Source organism: Phocoena sinus, chromosome 5, assembly GCF_008692025.1.
Source record: "Phocoena sinus isolate mPhoSin1 chromosome 5, mPhoSin1.pri, whole genome shotgun sequence".
NCBI lineage: Eukaryota > Metazoa > Chordata > Mammalia > Artiodactyla > Phocoenidae > Phocoena > Phocoena sinus.
Genome location: NC_045767.1, coordinates 29,807,566 through 29,828,385, shown reverse-complemented (window position 1 = coordinate 29,828,385; position 20,820 = coordinate 29,807,566). Strand labels below are relative to the sequence as shown.

The window sequence follows — 20,820 nt, the reverse complement described above, 5'->3', positions numbered from 1 at the left end:
CAAATGGGTTCATGTGTACCATTTCCTACATTCCACATATATGCGTTAATATACGGTATTTGTTTCTCTCTTTCTGACTTACTTAACTCTGTATGACAGCTTCTAGATGCATCCACATCTAAAAATGACCCAATTTCGCTCCTGTTTATGGCTGAGTAATATTCCATTGTATATATGTACCACAACTTCTTTATCCATTCGTCTGTTGATGGGCATTTAGGTTGCTTCCATGACCTGGCTATTGTAAATACTGCTGCAATGAACACTGGGTTGCATGTGTCTTTTTGAATTATGGTTTTCTCAAGGTATATGCCCAGTAGTGGGATTGCTGGGTCATATGGTAATTCTATTTTTAGTTCTTTAAGGAACCTCCATACTGTTCATAGTGGCTGTATAAATTTACATTCCCACCAACAGTGCAAGAGGGTTCCCTTTTCTCCACACCCTCTCCAGCATTTGTTATTTATAGATTTTCTGATGATGCCATTCTAACTGGTGTGGGGTGATACCTCATTGTAGCTCTGATTTGCATTTCTCTAATAATTAGTTATGTTGAGCAGCTTTTCATGTACTTCCTGGCCATCTGTATGTCTTCTTTGGAGAAATACCTATTTAGCTCTTCTGCCCATTTTTGGATTTGGTTGTTTTTTTAATATTGAGCTGCATGAGCTGTTTATATATTTTGGAGATTAATCCTTTGTCCATTGATTCCTTTGCAAATATTTTCTCCCATTGTGAGAGTTGTCTTTTCATCTTGTTTATGGTTTCCTTTGCTGTGCAAAAGCTTTTAAGTTTCATTAGGTCCCATTTATTTTTCTTTTTATTTCCATTACTCTATGAGGTGGATCAAAAAAGATATTCCTGTGATTTATGTCAAAGAGTTTTCTTCCTATGTTTTTCTCTAAGAGTTTTATAGTGTCCGGTCTTACATTTAGGTCTCTAATCCATTTTGAGTTTATTTTTCTGTATGGTATTAGGGAGTGTTCTAATTTCATTCTTTTACATGTAGCTGTCCAGTTTTCCCAGCACCACTTATTGAAGAGACTGTCTTTTCTCCATTGTACAACCTTGCCTCCTTTGTCATAGATTAGTTAACCATAGGTGTGTGGGTTTCTCTCTGGGCTTTCTATCCTGTTCCATTGATCTATGTTTCTGTTTTTGTGCCAGTACCATACTGTCTTGATTACTGTAGCTTTGTAGTATAGTCTGAAGTCAGGGAGTCTGATTCCTCCATTTCCACTGTTTTCCCTCAAGACTGCTCTGGCTACTCGGGGTCTTTTGTGTCTCCATACAAATTTTAAGACTTTTTGTTCTAGTTCTGTAAAAAATGCCATTGGTAATTTGATAGGGATTGCTTTCGGTAGTATACTCATTTTCACAATGTTGATTCTTCCAATCCAAGAACATGGTATATTTCTCCATCTGTTTGTGTCATCTTTAATTTCTTTCATCAGTGTCTTACACTTTTCTGCATACAGGAATTTTGTCTCCCTAGGTAGGTTTATTCCTAGGTATCTTATTCTTTTCGTTACAGTGTTAAATGGGAGTGTTTCCTTAATTCCTCTTTCAGATCTTTCATCATTAGTGTAGAGGAATGCAAGATATTTCTGTGCATTAATTTTGTATCCTGCAACTTAACCAAATTCATTGATTAGCTCTAGTAGTTTTCTGGTGGCATCATTAGGATTCTCTGTGTATAGTATCATGTCATCTGCAAACAGTGACAGTTTTACTTCTTCTTTTCCAGTTTGTATTCCTTTTTTTACTTTTTGCTTCTCTGATTGCCGTGGCTAGGACTTCCAAAACTATGTTGAATACCAGTGGTGAGAGTGGACATCCTTGTCTTGTTCCTGATCTTAGAGGAAATGCTTTCAGTTTTTCACCATTGAGAATGATGTTTACTGTGGGTTTATTGTATATGACCTTTACTATGTTAAAGTAGCTTCCTTTTATGCCCACTTTCTGGAGAGTTTTTATGATAAATGGGTGTTGAATTTTGTCAAAAGCTTTTTCTGCATCTATTGAGATGATCATATGGGTTTTGTTCTTCAATTTGTTAATACGGTGTATCACATTGATTGATTTGCATATATTGAAGAATCCTTGCATCTCTGGGATAAACTCCACTTGATCATGGTGTATGATCCTTTTAATGTGTTGTTGGATTCTGTTCGCTAGTGTTTTCTTGAGGATTTTTTCATCTATATTCATCAGTGATATTGGTCTGTAATTTTCTGTTTTTGTACTATCTTTGTCTGGTTTTGGTATCAGGGTGATGGTGGCCTCATAGAATGAGTTTGGGTGTTTTCCTTCCTCTGCAACATTTTAGAAGAGTTTGAGAAGAATGGGTGTTAGCTCTTCTTTAAATGTTTGATAGAATTCACCTGTGAAGCCATCTGGTCCTGGACTTTTGTTTGTTGGAAGACTTTTAATCACAGTTTCAATTTCATTACTTGTGATTGGTCTGTTCCTATTTTCTGTTTCTTCCTGTTCAGTCTTGGAAGGCTATACCTTTCTAAGAATTTGTCCATTTCTTGAAGGTTGTGCATTTTATAGGAACAGAGTTGCTTGTAGTAGCCTCTTAGGATGCTTTGTATTTCTGTCGTGTTTGTTGTAACTTCTCCTTTTTCATTTCTAATTTTATTGATTTGAATCCTCTCCCTCTCTTTCTTGATGAGTCTGGCTAATGGTTTATCAATTTTGTTTACCTTCTCAAAGAACCAGCTTTTAGTTTTACTGATCTTTGCTATTGTTTTCTTTGTTTCTATTTCATTTATTGCTGCTCCAATCTTTATGATTTCTTTCCTTCTGCTAACTTTGGGTTTTGTTTGTTCTTCTTTCTCTAGTTCCTTTAGGTGTAATGTTAGATTGTTTATTTGAGATTTTTCTTGTTTCTTGAGGTAGGCTTGTATAGCTATAAACTTCCCTCTTAGAACTGCTTTTGCTGCATTCCATAGGTTTTGGATCGTTGTGTTTTCATTGTCATTTTTCTCTAGGTATATTTTGATTTCCTCTGTGATTTCTTCAGTGATCTCTTGGTTAACGTATTGTTTAGCCTCCATGTGTTTGTGTTTTTTATGTCTTTTTCCCTGTAATTCATTTCTAATCTCATAGCGTTGTGGTCAGAAAAGATGCTTGATATGATTTCAGTTTTGTTAAATTTACTGAGGTTTGATTTGTGACCCAAAATGTGATCTATCCTGGAGAATGTTCCATGCACACTTGAGAAGAGAGTGTAATCTGCTGGTTTTGGATGGAATGTCCTAAAAATACCAATTAAACCTATCTGGTCTGTTGTGCCATTTAAAGCTTGTGTTTCCTTATTAATTTTGTTTGGATGATCTGTCCATTGGTGTTAGTGAGGTGTTAAAGTCCCTCACTATTACTGTGTTAATTTCCTCTTTTAGAGCTGTTAGCAGTTGCCTTACGTATTGAGGTGCTCCTATGTTGGGTGCATATATATTTATAATTGTTCTATATTCTTCTTGGAGTCATCCCTTGATCATTACGTAGTGTCCTTCCTTATCTCTTGTAATATTCTTTATTTTAAAGTCTATTTTATTTGATATGACTATTGCTACTTCAGCTTTCTTTTGATTTCCATTTGCATGGAATATCTTTTTCCAACCCCTCACTTTCAGTCTGTATGTGTCCCTAGATCTGAAGTGGGTCTCTTATAGACAGCATATATACGGGTCTTGTTTTTGTATCCATTCAGCAAGCCTGTGTCTTTTGGTTGGAGCATTTAATCCATTCACGTTTAAGGTCATTATCGATACGTATGTTCCTATGACCATTTTCTTAATTGTTTTGGGTCTGTTTTTGTAGATCCTTTTCTTCTCTTGTGTTTCCCACTTAGAGAAGTTCCTTTAGCATTTGCTGTAGAGCTGGTTTGGTGGTGTTGAATTCTTTTAGCTTTTGCTTCTCTGTAAAGCTTTTGATTTCTCCATCAAATCTGAATGAGATCCTTACTGGGCAGAGTAATCTTGGTTGTAGGTTCTTCCCTTTCATCACTCTATCATGCCACTCCCTTCTGGCTTGTAGAGTTTCTGCTGAGAAATCCTCTGTTAACCTTATGTTAACCTTATGGGAGTTCCCTTGTATGTTATTTGTCATTTTTCCCTTGATGCTTTCAATAATGTTTTTGTCTTTAATTTTTGCCAATTTGATTACTATGTATCTCGGCATGTTTCTCCTTGGGTTTATCATGTATGGGACTCTCTGTGCTTCTTGGACTGGGTGGCTACTTCTTTTCCCATGTTACAGAAGTTTTCAACTATAATCTCTTAAAATATTTTCTCAGGTCCTTTCTCTCTCTCTTCTCCTTCTGGGTCCCCTATAATGCGAATGTTGTTGCATTTAATGTTGTCCCAGAGGTCTCTTAAGCTGTCTTCTTTTCTTTTCATTCTTTTTTCTTTATTCTTTTCCGCAGCAGTGAATTCTACCATTCTGTCTTCCAGGTCACTTATTCGTTCTTCTGCCTCAGTCATTCTGCTATTGATTCCTTCTAGTGTAGTTTTCATTTCAGTTATTGTATTGTTCATCTGTTTGTTTGTTCTTTATTTCTTCTAGATCTTTGTTAAACATTTCTTGCCTCTTCTCAATTCTTTGCCTCCATTCTTTTTCCAAGGTCCTGGATCATCTTCACTATCATTATTCTGAATTCTTTTTCTGGAAGATTGCCTATCTCAATTTCATTTGGTTGTTTTTCTGGGGTTTTATCTTGTTCCTTCATCTGGTACACAGCTCTCTGCCTTTTCATCTTGTCTATCTTTGTGTGAATGTGGGTTTTGTCCCACAGGCTGCAGGATTGTAGTTCTTCTTGCTTCTGCTCTCTGCCCTCTGGTGGATGAGGCTATCTAAGAGGCTTGTTGAAGGTTCCTGATGGGAGGGACTGGTGGTGGATAGAGCTGTCTGTTGCTCTGGTGGGGAAGGTTCAATAAAACTTTAATCCACTTGTTTGCTGATGTGTGGGGCTGGGTTCCCTCCCTGTTGGTTGTTTGGCCTGAGGCGACCCAATACTGGAGCCTACCCAGGCTCTTTGGTGGAACTAATGGCAGACTCAGGGAGGGCTCACGCCAAGGAGTACTTCCCAGAACTTCTGCTGCCAGTGTCCTTGTCTTTTGGTGAGCCACAGTTGCCCCCTGCCTCTGCAGGAGACCCTCCAACACTAGCAGGTAGGTCTGGTTCAGTCTCCTATGGGGTCACTGCTGCTTCCCCTGGATCCCAATGTGCACACTACTTTGTGTGTGTCCTCCAAGAGTGGAGTCTCTGTTTCCCCCAGTCCTGTCGAAGTCCTGCAATCAAATCCCTCTGCCTTCAAAGTCTGATTCTCTAGGAATTCCTCCTACTGTTGTCAGACCCCCAGGTTGGGAAGCCTGATGTGGGGCTCAGAACCTTCACTCCAGTGGGTGACTTCTGTGGTATAAGTGTTCTCCAGTTTGTGAGTCACCCACCCAGCAGTTATGGGATTTGATTTTATTGTGATAGCGTCCCTCCTACCATCTCATTGTGGCTTCTCCTTTGTCTTTGCATGTGGGGTATCTTTTTTGGTGAGTTCCAGTGTCTTCCTGTCTATGATTGTTCAGCAGTTAGTTGTGATTCCGGTGTTCTCGAAAGAGGGAGTAGAGCATGTCCTTCTATCCTGTCATCTTGAACCAACCTCAGGACATGTTTTAAACTCCTTTGGGTAAACACAAAGGAGCACAATTCTTGGGCCATATGTTAACAGTATGTTTAGTTTTGTAAGCAACTGCCAAACTATCCTCCAAAATGGCTGTACCAGCTTGCATTCCCACCAGCAATGTATGGGAATTCCTATTGCTCCACATCCTCACCAGCATTTGGTGTTGTCAGTGTTTTGGATTTTGGCATTGTAGTAGGTGTGCTGTGGTACCTCTTTGTTATTTTAGTTTGCATCTCCTTGATGACATATGATATGAAGCATCTTTTCATATACATACTTGATATCTGTATATCTTCTTTGGTGAGGTGTCTTATTAAGGTCTTTGGCCCATTTTTTAATCAGGTTTCCTTTCTTCTTGTTGAGTTTTAAGAGTTCTTTGTATATTTTGTATAACTGTTGTTTATGAGATGGACCTTCTACAAATATTTCCTCCCAGTCTGCGGCTTATCTTCTCATTCTCTTGACATTGTCTTTCAGAGAGCAAAAGTTTTAATGAAGCCTAGCTTATCAGTTATTTCTTTCATAGATTATGCCTTTGGTGGTAAAGCTAAGAAGTCATCTTCATATCCAAAGTCATCTAGATTTCCCCTATGTTATCTTCCAGGAGTTTTATAGTTTTGTGTTTTACATTTAGGTATGTGATCAATTTTGAGTTCATATTTGTGAAGGGTGTAAGGTCTGTGTCTAGATTTATTTTTTTGCAGATGGATGTTCAGTTATTCCAGCATCATTCATTGAAGATACAGTCTTTGCTCCATTGTATTGCCTTTACTCCTTTGTCAAAGATCAGTTGACTATATTTATGTGGGTCTATTTCTGGGCTCTCTATTGTCTTGTACTGATCTATTTTTCTATTGTTTTGTTAATACCGCATTGTCTTGATTACTGTAGCTTTACAGTAAGTCTTGAAGTCAGATATTATCAATCTTCCAATATTGTTTTTCTCCTTCAATATTGTGATGGCTACTTGGAGTTATACATGCTTAGAATTGGGGAGTAAAAAGTCTATACTTGGTTTGATTTATAAATTATGTCATGGCATAAAAATAATATTCTAGATACTTAGAGATGTAGCTTATCAAGATTTGGCTTATCAAGATGCCTCCCTCTCAAGAAAATTTTGAGTCATTGTATTTTAGACTCTGGAAGTAGAATAGTTAATATATCAAAGGGTAGTGTGGGTAGCAGTGGATAGAAAAGCAAATGGAAAACACGTATCTAAGGGCTCTTTAAATGAGAAAAAAAATCACATGCCTTATTTCTTCAAAGACGAATTACACAAAGTGAGATAAATACATAGATACACAAATATTAAGACGACAATATATGTTCTAAGTAGAAAAAAGTAATAACATTTAAAAAATATACTGTACATTATGTACAGTATATTTTATTTATATATTATTTATTTATAAATTATTACATTATTTCTAGTCATTGAAATTACTGAGTTATGCGGTATTCTTTTCCTTTACATATGAGTCTCAGAGACGTGAAGTGATTTGTCCAAGACCATGCAGAACTGGGATCCCAATTAGACTTACCTGGCTCCAAAGCCCACCTTCTTTGTACTATGTCATGTATCATAGTTTTTGTGTTTTTTCAAATGAAAAATTTTCACTGAGTTTTTTTTATTTTAATAGCTCACTATATATGTCCAGCCAGAGCAAAAGCACACAGCTGAATATGCTGCAAATATAACTAAAAGTGTGTTTGATTATTTTGAAGACTACTTCGCTATGGATTATTCTCTTCCTAAATTAGGTGAGAACCATATTTTATTTTCTTGTTTTTAATATTGCTTTTGTTTTCACTTAACTCATTTCCTCCAGCTTTAGCATCCTTAGTTAATAATCATCCCTTAGTCTTTTCATCATATGCCTATACTATGTATCTAATACTTACTAGATGCTGAAAGATTCTTTCTGGATTCCTCTAAGAATAATGTCTATACTCTGTTCTTACCTGATGAATGTATAGTATTTTATTTCCAAATAAAGATTGAAGTATGTACATAAAACTGCAGACATTGATAATGATGGAACCAGAAAGAGCAACCTAGATCAGCTGATTTCAAAATTAGTACCCATCCCAATAGCTTACATTAATAAATAATAGGGATAAATAATGCTGTCAGAGTCCCATGTACTTCCAGTCTTTCCACTGTTGTACAAGACTAATTCTAGATTCTTCAGCAGTTAAAACGAACTGGTGCTCCTTCCATAAGTATTTTTTCTAATATGGAAGATGTGGGGAACATGTTTTCTTTTTAAAATAAAAATAGTGCTATAATCAAAATGGTATGGACATGACACTTCTATCAAAAGCAGAAATGCTTTAATAGTAAGCTTGAGTCGTATTAGCAAAGACTTTAAATGTAACACCCATATAGATGTCTGTAGGGATGAAATGAAGGCAACAAGAAAACCAACAAACCAACAATTGACTTCTCTATTTCTGTTTCTTCCCTTACTTTAATAAATTACCAATGCAAAGCAACTGGAATGTCAAATTCTCTACATGGGAATGTCTGTGGCTCTGAGCAACTTTGTGGATGCTCTGGATTGTTTCCTTTTTTTTTTATTGCTTAACAGCTATTAGAGAAGGAGACAGGAAGAGAAACAACTTTCCACAAAATCAGAATAACATCTAATAAAATGTTAATCACATTAATTTAAAAGTCTCTTTCTCTTTATCTCTCTTGTACCACCCATGATAACCTGGGAAGTGGAAATCTCACAAATTTATTTCTCTGTTCTCTTTTCTTCCTCCTTCTCTCCCATATTCCTTCTTCTTCTTCATACTTTTATATGCATTTTCAACTCTTTCAGAATTGACTCTTAGACTTTCCTTACAATTGATTACTGCATTTATCCACCCCCTAAATTAAATGCACTGGAGTTAATTAATTATAATGTCAATACTCACCAAAGAAATGAGGTTAAAAAAATTCCTTTTGTTCATGGGTTAGGTACAAATTACACTCTGTAACATTATGGAAAATACTGGCCCTTGGGGGGAATATTTCTCCAAACTTTAAGAGGTACTCTGTGACAAAATAACCAAACCTAAGAATGAAAATAACACTAAAAGTAAACTACTGCTGTAATTCTGACCTCCATTTAAGATGTATCCATTTTCATTCTTTTTATAAAAAGCTTTAAGAATCTTTATTTTAACCATAAAGAAAGGGCCTTTTCTTTATGTTAGATGAAAATTTAATTTATTTTCATTTATGTGCCTAATTTAAATTATATGTAATAATAAATAAATCCCATGCTTATTATAGTTCATTAACTGGAGAAGCTGCGTTCTGTCCACCAATCCAACTGAACCTTTTCTGTTTTGGGATTTAACATAGAACTGATCAACACTGCCTCTTTCTGTCAGATAGCATGTCTACCATTATAGGTCCCAGCAAAAATAAGGACTAGAAAGTCTAGATTGAATTCAACATTTTAGACCTGGAAGGGAATTTCCAGAGAATATAGTCAATTCCATGTTGATCCAACTAATTTAATACATACATACAAGTGGATGGTACACTATTCAATTAGTAGGGAATCTGGTTGACCACAAATTGTACAGAATTAGGGAAAAAGTGGAATTTTGTGTTCTCTAATAATCTGTTTCCTTGGACAGAAATATATTTCTACACACTTGGAAGCTCTGTACTTCTAAGACCTCATTTGAAAACTTCATTCTCTTATTCCTTACAGCGTACCCCTCCAAACAGAAGATTGGTATTATCTAAGTGAAAGTCATGGGGAAAAAAAGCAAATAAAAATGAAATACAGAAAGGAACAAAAGACATAAAATTATAGAGGAGTTGAACAGAGCATTGCCAATAGTATTCTTAAAAAATAAAAGACACATTGATATCTGGAGCCAACAGGAAGAGTTCCATGGATATTCTGAGTGCATTAAAGACTGAAAAGTTTACACAAATAGATGACTTTTTCACTCTGAGAAATTATTTTTAGTCTTTTAAAAAACGTTCACCTAAAGAACTTAATTTGGTAAGAAGTGTTATGAACAAAATGGAAAGAATGTATTTCTCACTGGACTCTTTTTCCATAGATAAAATCGCTATTCCAGATTTTGGCACTGGGGCTATGGAGAACTGGGGACTCATCACTTACAGAGAAACAAACCTGCTTTATGACCCTAATGAATCAGCCTCATCAAACCAACAGAGGGTGGCCACTGTGGTTGCCCATGAACTTGTGCATCAGGTATAGAATCTTAGCACCAACTTAGCTTATTTTAAAAAGTGGCTTAAGACCATAGGAATGATTGAAATTATAACTTAGCAAATAAAAAGTAGCCAACCCAGAAAATCCTGCTTGAAAGTCTTTCTTACTGCTAATAAACATTTTACCATAAAGAAACTTTTAAGACACATTGTTCTGCCTTTAGTAAATACACAAGGTTTTCCTATAACTTTAAATATTCCCAGTACTACCAAAATGAAGACAATAAGGAGAATTTCAGATCACTTAAAAACCAGGAGAAATAAAGCAGGAAATAAATGCTAAGTATGATGTCTGCCACTTTTGTGTCAAGTGACAAAATTTGCATGAACAAATGAATGTACTGACATTTTCTAGACCTTTCTACCAAAGGCATGAGAATTTAACCCTCTTTCTTGCTTATAATTTCAGTGGTTTGGAAATACTGTGACCATGGAATGGTGGGAAGACTTGTGGTTAAACGAAGGGTTTGCTTCCTTCTTTGAGTTCCTGGGAGTAGACCATGCAGAAAAAGAGTGGCAAATGGTGAGCCCTAAACATATAAGTTCCAAGTCTCTGTTTTCCTCACGTCAAGCTGATTGAAGCCTTTGGACTATGACAGTGGCCCTGAGTTTGGGGCCAAGTGCAGTATCGAATTGGGAATTCCATTGGGAGGCTGGGGTGGAACCAGCTGCCTCCACTGAACTATACCATGCTCAGAGCCTATGCCCAGGCCCTAGAGGGCAATTGACCACCACGAGCCAAGAATGTGGTTGGTAGAGTCATTCAACAACACGTGCCAGGGCAGGAAAAAAATATCTAGCTTAGACAATGCCAACTCTGTGTTCAAGAAATTATCTGTAGTGCTAACCCTTTGAAAAATGCCCAAGCCTAATTTTATAAATGACTTCCTTTACACAGGTTGCTGAAATGACACGGTAAAGAGATAAACACATAAACTTAGTAGTTAGACTCAGGTTCAAATCTTGCACACATCATTTCTTAGATGCGTTACAGGGAATGTGACCTTAAGCAAGTTACATATCCTCTCTGAGTCAGTTCTCTCCTCTATGAAAGAAGAACACTGTTCTCTGTATTGTAAGCTTAAAAGCTTCCAAAATGTACATGTAATTATTATTCTGTGTCTCTGAGGGGCCTGGAACAGAGGCTTCTATGAACTCTGCAGATATTTTTCCCAAAAAGCTACACCTGTTTTCATCTGTATTTAGGTGGTGTATTCTTATCAGTTTGTATATATAAAAGTATAAGTGTGTGGTTATGTGAAAGTAGCATTGCAGGAGGTTGTGTACTGTATAGACTACTGCCCTCCACTGGATACAATAAGAAGAGTGTTAGATGCTCGCAGCCCTTGCCGTTTTCACAACCTGCTTTAAAAAGTGAAAAAAGTTAAACTGGTGAACGCAGTCCACCAATTTAATTGTAAATCTCATTCAAAACACCCTCACAGAAACACCCACAATAATGTTTGAGCAAATACCTCGGCACCATGGCCCCATCAATCAATGTGACATAAAATTAACCATCCCAAATATCTAAAATTTAAAAGACTGATAATACCAAATGTAGGTAAATTTGTGGAGCAATTTCAAGTCACATACATTGCTGGTAGACATGATACAGTCACCCTTGAAAATAGTGTGACCACTTCTTATAAGTTAAACATACATTTATCATATAATCCAGCAATCCTACTCCAAGAGACATGAAAACACTTGTCCACACAAAACCTGCATGTAAATGCACATAATGGGAATATTCATAATAGCCAACTGCTAGAAACAACTCAAATTTATAAATAAATTGTAGCATATTGATACAATAGAATACTACTCAACAGTAGAAGGAGCGAATTGCTGGTAAAGTAACATTGTGGATGAATCTCTAAAGCATTTGCTATGTGGAAATAGGCATCTGTGAATGACTACGTACTGAATGAGTCCATTTATTTGACATTATAGAAAAGACAAAACTATAGGAATAAAATATATATCACTGGTTGTCAGGGACTAAGGTGAAAGGAGGAGACAGACTGAAAAAGGATTCAAGGGAACTTTTGGGGGTAAGAAATTTTTCCATATCTTGACTATGATTGTAGTTAAGATTGTTTATATCTGTCAAAACTCATCAAACTGTCTACTTTAAGAGGGTAACTTTTAATAATGTAAATTATATTTCAAAAAACAACATTTAAAAAATGGACCAAGAAAAGCATTAATTAAATTATAAAATTAATTAAACAATCAACTTCTAATAAATGTCTTCAGGTTATAAAAACTGAAATTACTGAAAAAATGTTCAATTAGTATTTGGTATTGCATCCTTATTATTTTCTCATATCACAAAAGTATACTTTGAGAACAAGTTAGTCTATAAATTAAAACTGAAAGATAAAAAAAAAGTGAAAAAGTTAATTTGCAACAATTGCTTCTTTAAAATTTAATCTACATTGTGGTTTCTCAAGGATGGATCTATTGACATTTGGGCCAGATAATTCTTTGTTGTGGGGACTGTCCTGTGTATTGTAGGGTATTTAGCAGCATCCCTGGCCTGTATCTATTAGATGCCAGTAACCCTCCACCCCAGCTGTGAAACCAAAAAAGGCCCCATAAGATGGTGTGGAGAAAACAGAACCCTCCTACTCTGTTGGTGGGAATGAAAGTTGGTGCAGCCACTATGGAAAACAGTATGGAAGTTCCTCAGAAAACTAAAAATAAAACTACCACATGCTCCAGCAATCCCACTCCTGGACGTATACCTGGACAAAACCATAAATCAAAGAGATACATGCACCCCTATGTTCACAGCAGCACTATTCACAATAGCCAACACATGGAAACAACCTAAATGTTCATCAAAAGATGAATGGATAAAGATGATGTTGTACATATATACAATGGAATATTACTCAGCTATAAAAAAGAATGAAATAATGCCATTTGCAGCAACACGGATGCAACTAGAGATGATCACACTAAGTAAGTCAGACCAGAGAAAGACAGATACCATATGATATCACTTATATGTGGAATCTAAAATATGGCACAATGAACTTATCTACAAAACAGAAATGGACTCACAGACATAGAGAACAGACTTGTGGTTGCCAAGGGGTAGGAGAGGGAGAGGGATGGACTGAGAGTTTGGGGTTAGTAGATGCAAACTATTACATTTAGGATGGATAAACAAAAAGGTCCTACTGTATAGCACAGGGAACTATATCCAGTCCCCTGGGATAAACCATAATGGAAAAGAATATAAAAAATAATGTATATATGTGTATAACTGAGTCACTTTGCTGTACGGCAGAAATTAGCATGACATTGTAAATCAACAATATTTCAATTAAAAAAAGAGAGAAAACAAGAGAAAAATGTCTCCACATATTGCCAGATGTCATCTGAATGATATAATGTCCCCTAGTTGAGGACCATTCCTCTATGTTGAAAATCGCTGATTTCATAATTTATTGAAATTAAACTATATAAATGAAATTTTATTTTGTCCTGTATTTTCTATACAGTAACCCTTCTTATATCAAGATGTATTGTTTATGTAATATATTGTATATGTAATATTATAACATTCCATTTTTAGTGTTTCAAAAACAATTAAATATTGGAAAAATTTAGTATGCAGTTCTTAAATGAAATTTAATCATACGATCCAACTCATTCATTCTTCATCTATTCATTCATTCTTCATTCAGTGAACACTACGGAGGACCCAAAACTGAATAAAACACACTTCCTGCCCTTAAAGAAGTTCCTAATTTAGGGTCTGGTGGTGGAGGGAATAGATAAACAAAGATACATTGTAAGAGAGCTTGATAAGAACCACAATAACGGAGCCTCATTTTACAGGTGAAAAAATCTGATGCCCAGGAAGGTAATGTACCTTCCAAATGTCACACAGACGACTGGTAGCACAGCCAAGATGAGAGTCAAATTTCCTGACACTGAGATTAAGATCCTTTCTTCTTACCTAAACATTTTAGGGGAACAAAAATTAAAATCCAAGACAAAATTACCTTGATTGACAGTCATCACTTGACAATAGTATCTTGCCTATTGTAAGTGGAATTCACAAAGTTGGAAAATGTAAACTAATATAGCATGCTCCTTTTGGGAAATATTTTTGATTAAGATCAATAAAGCTTTTGGTTTTTATTATTAGTGATTTAACAGAACTAGATTTCAGAATCTAATTGATTAAGAATCAAAATAATAGCAGCTAGTGTGTTAGGTTTTCACTCTGTGCCAGGTACTATGCCAAATGCCTGTCATGCATTATCTCATTAAATCCTCTGCACGTTTCTAAAAACGTAGCTGCCATCATGGGTGAGGGAAATTACTTAAACTCACATGTCTAGAAAGTGGAGAAACTGAGCTTTGAACCTAGGAAGTTTGACTATCGTGCTAGACCTCTCAAACACTCTATTTTGCTGAGAAAACCTAGGACAGGAATGAGAAGGTAATTATTAGAACTAAAGCAAAAGTTAATGTTTTCTTCAATTAATTACGAATCATCCAAATTCCAATGATTAATGGAAAAAGACCCCTAAAACAATTTTTGACAAATCAACACGTTTCCTTAAGTCTCAGACAAATCTGTGGGGTGATATCATCATTCTTATTGCACACATATGAAACAGGGCTTGAAAAGTTTGGCTCATGTCTGAAAGTCACACAGAAATAGCAGAAACAGAATTTATAAATGCTTCTGTCTTCTTGGCCTGCCATATAGGGGTGAAGTCAAGGGAATTTTAAGTAGAAGGGAATGGAATCAGTATAGAAAAATCAGTGCAAAATATGATTAATTTGAACATCTAATATTTGTTTTAAATATGAGTCATTTATATTTATTTCCCCCCAATGTGTATTATATAAATGATATTTTGACATATAAACCACTATAAAGGAAGTGCTAGATTTCTTTGGTTCATTCTGTCATTTCAGCGTGATCAGATGCTACTTGAAGATGTATTACCTGTACAAGAGGATGATTCTTTGATATCTTCACACCCAATTATAGTCACGGTGACAAGTCCTGATGAAATAACATCTGTTTTTGATGGGATTTCCTATAGCAAGGTGCGGAAAATATAACACTGTTTTGAATGTCTTCCTGTTTAGTGGGTTTTCTCTTAGTAAATGCCTTAAAATGGTAAGAATGGTTATACTATGTTAATGGGCTTTGGAAAACAGTGTAGAACTTATTCCAAGTGCTGAATATTCAACAGTTTGTAATTTTCAGTGGAAATGATCAATGCTGGTCATTGTCACAGAATTCTGCAGCAGATTTTTTAAAGTTTCTCTTTTTACTTTTGTTTATAACAGCTATCATTCTGATAACTGAACATTTACCCTTTAGGCATCCAATTTAAAGTTATTTGACTTGATTTTTTAAAACACAGTAAATCTTCCTTCTCTGCCATGGTCAATGAGAAGTGCCATATATGTGGACACCTTTTCTAGTAGAATGCTTCCAGTAAGCACTTAAATCCAATTCCGTTTGAAGGAATTACTTTCATCCATTTTTATATACGATTTAAAGGTGAATTTGTTAGCGTGTCATAGATGGGGCATTTTTATCCAGTAAAATTTTATGAAAAGTTGCTAATAACCCATAGTGACCTGAAGCTTTATGCTACCCATTTTTCTCCCACAACTTCTCCTGTAGCTTCTCCTCTAAACATATTCCACACCTGTATGCAACATATTTTAGACGATTTTCCACCCCAGCCTCTTGTGGTTTACCCACTAGGTTAAGTTGTTCAAAAGCCACTGCAAACTAATACATTTTACTGTTCTGGGGATACCCAAAGTTTTATTTAAGACAAAATATTACAATTATGAAAATGAATACTAGATAAAATTGGCTTTAGTGAAAAAGCCTTCTATATATTAGTATTTGAAGTTTATAGCATCATATTTTTTGGCTTTCCCTCTCATATGTTCTCATGGCATTATTTCAGGCTTCCTTTATTCATTTTTCTTTTATATTGTCAATGATTTTTTTTATCTTTCTGTTAAAAGGAGACTCTCTAATCCACTTATAGTATATTCTAATAATTCACATGGAGACATTTATATTTATTAAATCAGCTTCTTCCTAAGTCCTAGATATTCCATGGGTATAAGGTATTAGGTCAGAAATAAATACATGTTTCTAAGCCTTTAGCTTTATACTAGGTACAAAAATAACATATTTTAATAAATTACAGTAGAAATTGCTAACTTAAATGGGGAAGCAATGTTTTTCTGGTCAGTTACTTGAAAATTGATTTTTAAATCTATGAATAATGCATTTAAAATTAATCTTATAACATATGAAATGCAAGTAGACAGCAGAAGTATTCATCAGACTCTTCAGACTAAATAAAATCAAATGAGATAAACCACTTTGGAAGAGTAGCATTTTATGCCTAAATTATATATGCAATCTATATTAAACTATTTGACCAGATTAATTCCTCAACTGTCTACCCCCCTCTGTTAAAATATAATTATTTTTCCCAAATATTCCAATATACTTAAGAAGTAGCCAGAATTTTATCCTGAAGTTGCTTTCCTTGTTCATCAAAGAACATGACTTTTCTCAAACTTTCTCCAGTTTCTCTTTCATTAGGAAAGCCCCATCTACTGGTTCATGTGGTGAAATGCAATAATTATTTGAACCTTGTTACTGAAACGATGGCCATTTTATCAATTTCTCCTTGCCTTTCAGTTATTTTAGAAGCATAGATACAGGGGGTATGCCAAGTGGTATTTTCATCCTAAAATCACAAACTGATAGCCATATAATTTAGCATAATCATCTTAAAGACATTATCTCACATATATGATCATGAAATACTAGTCACAATAGTGATCACTGATATTTGTTTCTTACATATCCTTTATTAATTTAACTTGCCATTCTTTTCCATCATAGGGAGCTTCCATTCTGAGAATGCTTGAAGACTGGATAACACCAGAGAAATTTCAAAAAGGATGTCAGGTATGATTTATTACTTTTAATATTATTAAAAAACTACACTGATATATGGCTGATGAATGTTAAGATATGTGATTAATTAAGGACAATTCCCTTTTTACTTTTCTTTTCCTTGCTCAAGGATAATATTGCAGAACACAAAAAGGTGATCACATCCAGGTTATTACCTATGTTGTATCTGTAACTGTCATTTAACAAAAGTTTCATAGAGAAGTGAAACAGATTACTTATTTTTTTACACCCTTTATATGTGTATTAGCTCAGTCTGCCATAACAAAACACCATAGATTGGGTGGCATAACAACAGAAATTTATTTTCTCACAGTTCTATAGACTAAGAAGTCCAAGAACAACGTGCTGGCAGACTCAGTTTTCGGTGAGAGTTTTCTTTCTGGCTTCCAGATGGTCACCTTTTTGCTGTGTCCTCACATAGCAGAGAGAGAGAGAACCTTCTGGTGCCTCTTCTTATAAGACACTGATCCCATCATGAGGCTCCCACCCTCATGATCTCATCTAAACCTCACCCTAAACCTCCCAAAAGCCTCATCTCCAAATACCATCACATTGGGCATTAGGCCTTCAAAGTATGAATTTGGGGGGAACACAATTCAGTCCATAGCAACATAATATAAAATTTTAAATCTATCTATAAAGCTCTTCCATTATAATTTTTAAAAGGACTTTTCCCTTATTATTAGATTATAAAATGGTTAACACACATATTCCTATTATGATAAAGTCAGTGAATAAAGAGGGCCTGCTTCTGTTTGGAAAGAGAAATAACAGTCAATTCCTTAAAGCATTTCACACATCCCAGTTAAGCTTATTCCTCCAGTGGATGTTTCAATTCCATTGCTGTTCTTCTAGACCATAAGCCAATTCTCTCAGGGTTTTATATTATCTATATTACCACCATTGCTACAATGTCCCTGTAACTGTCCTGTCTGCAGGTTGGCTCTGTTGTAGCTAGGGATGGAACTGTCTTCCTACTCTTTCTCTTCCATCTCCATCCCCCCTACTGTGACATCCCAGGTAGTAGGCAGAGCAGCGCTGATAGTATCCAATCCATAAAATAGAAAATGGGTGAGAGCAGTGCCCTGCTAGCTTTCCCAAAGGGTACCAGTACTTCCTTTGGATGTGATTCCCCAGGACAGTGCCTGCCCACCATTCCTACAGCTCTTACTACTGCCAAGTCTTCTTATGTGGCAATCAGCATTCTCCATAATACCATAAAAGGAAATGGTCCCTTTCTACCCAATACTTAAATTCCTAGGTGATTATTAAAGTAAAAAATAAGCAGGATTTAGGAAATATTCAGGGAGCACATCAGTACATTTTACTACTTTTGTCCATGAATAAAATATTCTGTGTGGACATTAGGTGGAAAGAGAGAAGCTATGTGTTTGTTCTTAAGTGTACATTAGAACATCTTGTAAACTCTTCATCAGCTTCAGACTCAAATTTCATACTTCTCTAACTGTAAGCACCTTTTGTGAGGAACTGTGTCTTCTATATTTTTGCATATAGTAGGAGAATGCATTACAGATGTTAGAAGATCCAAAAAATGCCTCTTGAATGAATGAATGGTCTATAATAAATAATATAGAATATAAAAATAAACAAAGACAATTCATTTTTAAAAGTAAATTAAAATTTCATTTGCATAGTTTCATTCTAAATTAAACTGATGAATAACACGTTCTTGGAATCTTCAAAGTGGACTTCAAATTATTTTTCATATTAACTTTTTTTGAGAAGTACCAAAAGAGTCTTTAAAAGAGAATACCTATTCTAATAATTTAATAATACTCTTGCATTTTATTTATCTCATATCTGTGATATAATTAATTAAAAACCCAGTCCAGTCTAAAACTAATATTTCTCACGTTAAAACCATCTTCCTCCACCCTAACTGCAACTACAAACGGCGCTAGAATGAATAGATACTAATTTTCATATCATTATAGTGCTATGGAATTAATTTATAAAAAGACACTGAAACACTCATTTTTTGCCTTCAATCTTCAAACACTAGCTAATATCTGAAAATAATATATGATCAATATAGGTCACATTCAATAAGCTCTCAAACCAATTGGAACATCCCTTCACATAATTCTAGTATCCAAATGTATCTCTCCTTGATTTATCATCATGCTATGACTGCTGCCCCTAAACCCCACAATATGTGACACTGTCCAAGATTTTCCCCTTGCAAATACTAACTTTCTACCAAAAGTGACTCTTCATTAGCTAACCTGGTGTGGTGCTAACTCTGGGGATGGCCAGCTCTCTGTTCTCCTTCATGCTCATCACTTTAACCCCAAACCCAATCTCAGACAGCAAAGTAGGTAAGGAGTGAGGGGAATTAAGAGTAAAACCAGGGCTTCCCTGGTGGCGCAGTGGTTGAGAGTCCGCCTGCCGATGCAGGGGACACGGGTTTGTGCCCAGGTCCGGGAAGATCCCACATGCCGCGGAGCGGCTGGGCCCGTGAGCCATGGCCGCTGAGCCTGCGCGTCCGGAGCCTGTGCTCCGCAACGGGAGAGGCCACAACAGTGAGAAGCCCGGGTACCGCAAAAAAAAAAGAGTAAAACCATCAACTGGAAAATCTTTCAGGCTGTGCTTGTATGTAAAAAAGCATATTAAATTATGGAGCGCTGATAACAATGTATGGTCATGAAATAGAAGCTGAGAAATATATCCATCCTTTCTTTTTCTCCTAGTATCAGTAGTATCGCTGATAAGACAGGAATGGTTCAACTGGAAAATGTCCTGTCCGTTCCTGAGATACTAGTCATAGAAACACTGTTCCTTTCCTTTGTGCACACTGATACTAACTGAGGGACTATTACTGGGGGACCTAGGTCATCGTAAACTTTTGACTGGAATGACTGCATCGTGATTATGCAAGGTGAAGAAGGAAATTTCTTAATATAGAATATTCAAAAGCACTAATATAGACAAAATAAAATTAGTTCCTTTTAATATACTGTTTATATAAGCCTCTAGCTAAGGTGAAGCAAGAAACTGCAATTTAAAAAACAGTAACAATAACAACAGTGACGAAAACCACACAAACTGATCCAGGATTCAGAAGTCTCTTCACCGTAATCTCAGGCAAATCTCTTCACCTCTCTAGACACCAGTTTCCTTCATGCCCAAAATGTGAGACTTGTATAAAATAGTATTTAAGGTTCCTTTCAGTTCCAAGATTGCATGTTTCTAAGTACAAGTCACCATGAATATACAAAGAAACTCCTCTAAATTAATTTTAAGAAGATACTATTCACTAGAAATCATCATTACCAGATAGCTATGATTATAATTATTACTATTCCGAGCATCCAATTATTTTACTAAGAAGGAATGAATGATCTATGCAAAACTCTGGAACGAACACCTAAATTTGATACAGAATCTGTGCCTTTCATTCCTTCTCCCTTCCTTCGCCTGCCCTCCAGTGGCAGTGCTGAGCAGTGAGCCAATCAAAAGAACAAATATGAAGGCAGCATTCCAAACTGGCCTCAACCCTCTCCCAGGCATCTTGGAGCAGTCCAGATAATATTGTTTTCTCTCTCTATGCCTAAAAAGAGGAATTTAGAAGATAACAGGACTAAGGTATAGCACCTCCTGAAAATTAGAGCAACTTAGAGTGAAAATGATATGAGCAAAGTCAACCACTGGTTATTTTCTTTGAAGGTTCAAAGACCACTTAAGAAGGTTCGATTTCTATCAAAGACTTCCACATTTTAAGCAGGACAATTCTAGAGCATAACAGAGGAGTTATACAGCAGGAATTCTGGAAGGTCTCCTGGAGAACTATAAGTAGTGCCTAATTATGAGATTAGAAGAAGACAAGGAATTTTCTCTAGGGATATCATATTA

At 35.7% G+C, this 20,820-nt stretch overlaps 1 protein-coding gene across 2 annotated transcripts in view; it reads left to right on the top strand.

Moving 5' to 3' along the window:
• ENPEP (glutamyl aminopeptidase) overlaps window positions 1–20,820 on the top strand; it is a 103,739-nt gene that overhangs the window by 34,912 nt on the left and 48,007 nt on the right. The window contains exons 4-8 of one of the 2 annotated variants that reach the window (XM_032633141.1): window positions 7,330–7,450; window positions 9,767–9,921; window positions 10,351–10,464; window positions 14,895–15,029; window positions 16,873–16,938. In XM_032633141.1, the coding sequence (XP_032489032.1) occupies window positions 7,330–7,450; window positions 9,767–9,921; window positions 10,351–10,464; window positions 14,895–15,029; window positions 16,873–16,938 (591 nt within the window). The remainder of the gene's footprint in view (window positions 1–7,329; window positions 7,451–9,766; window positions 9,922–10,350; window positions 10,465–14,894; window positions 15,030–16,872; window positions 16,939–20,820) is intronic. The other variant, XM_032633142.1, reaches the window with a different exon arrangement.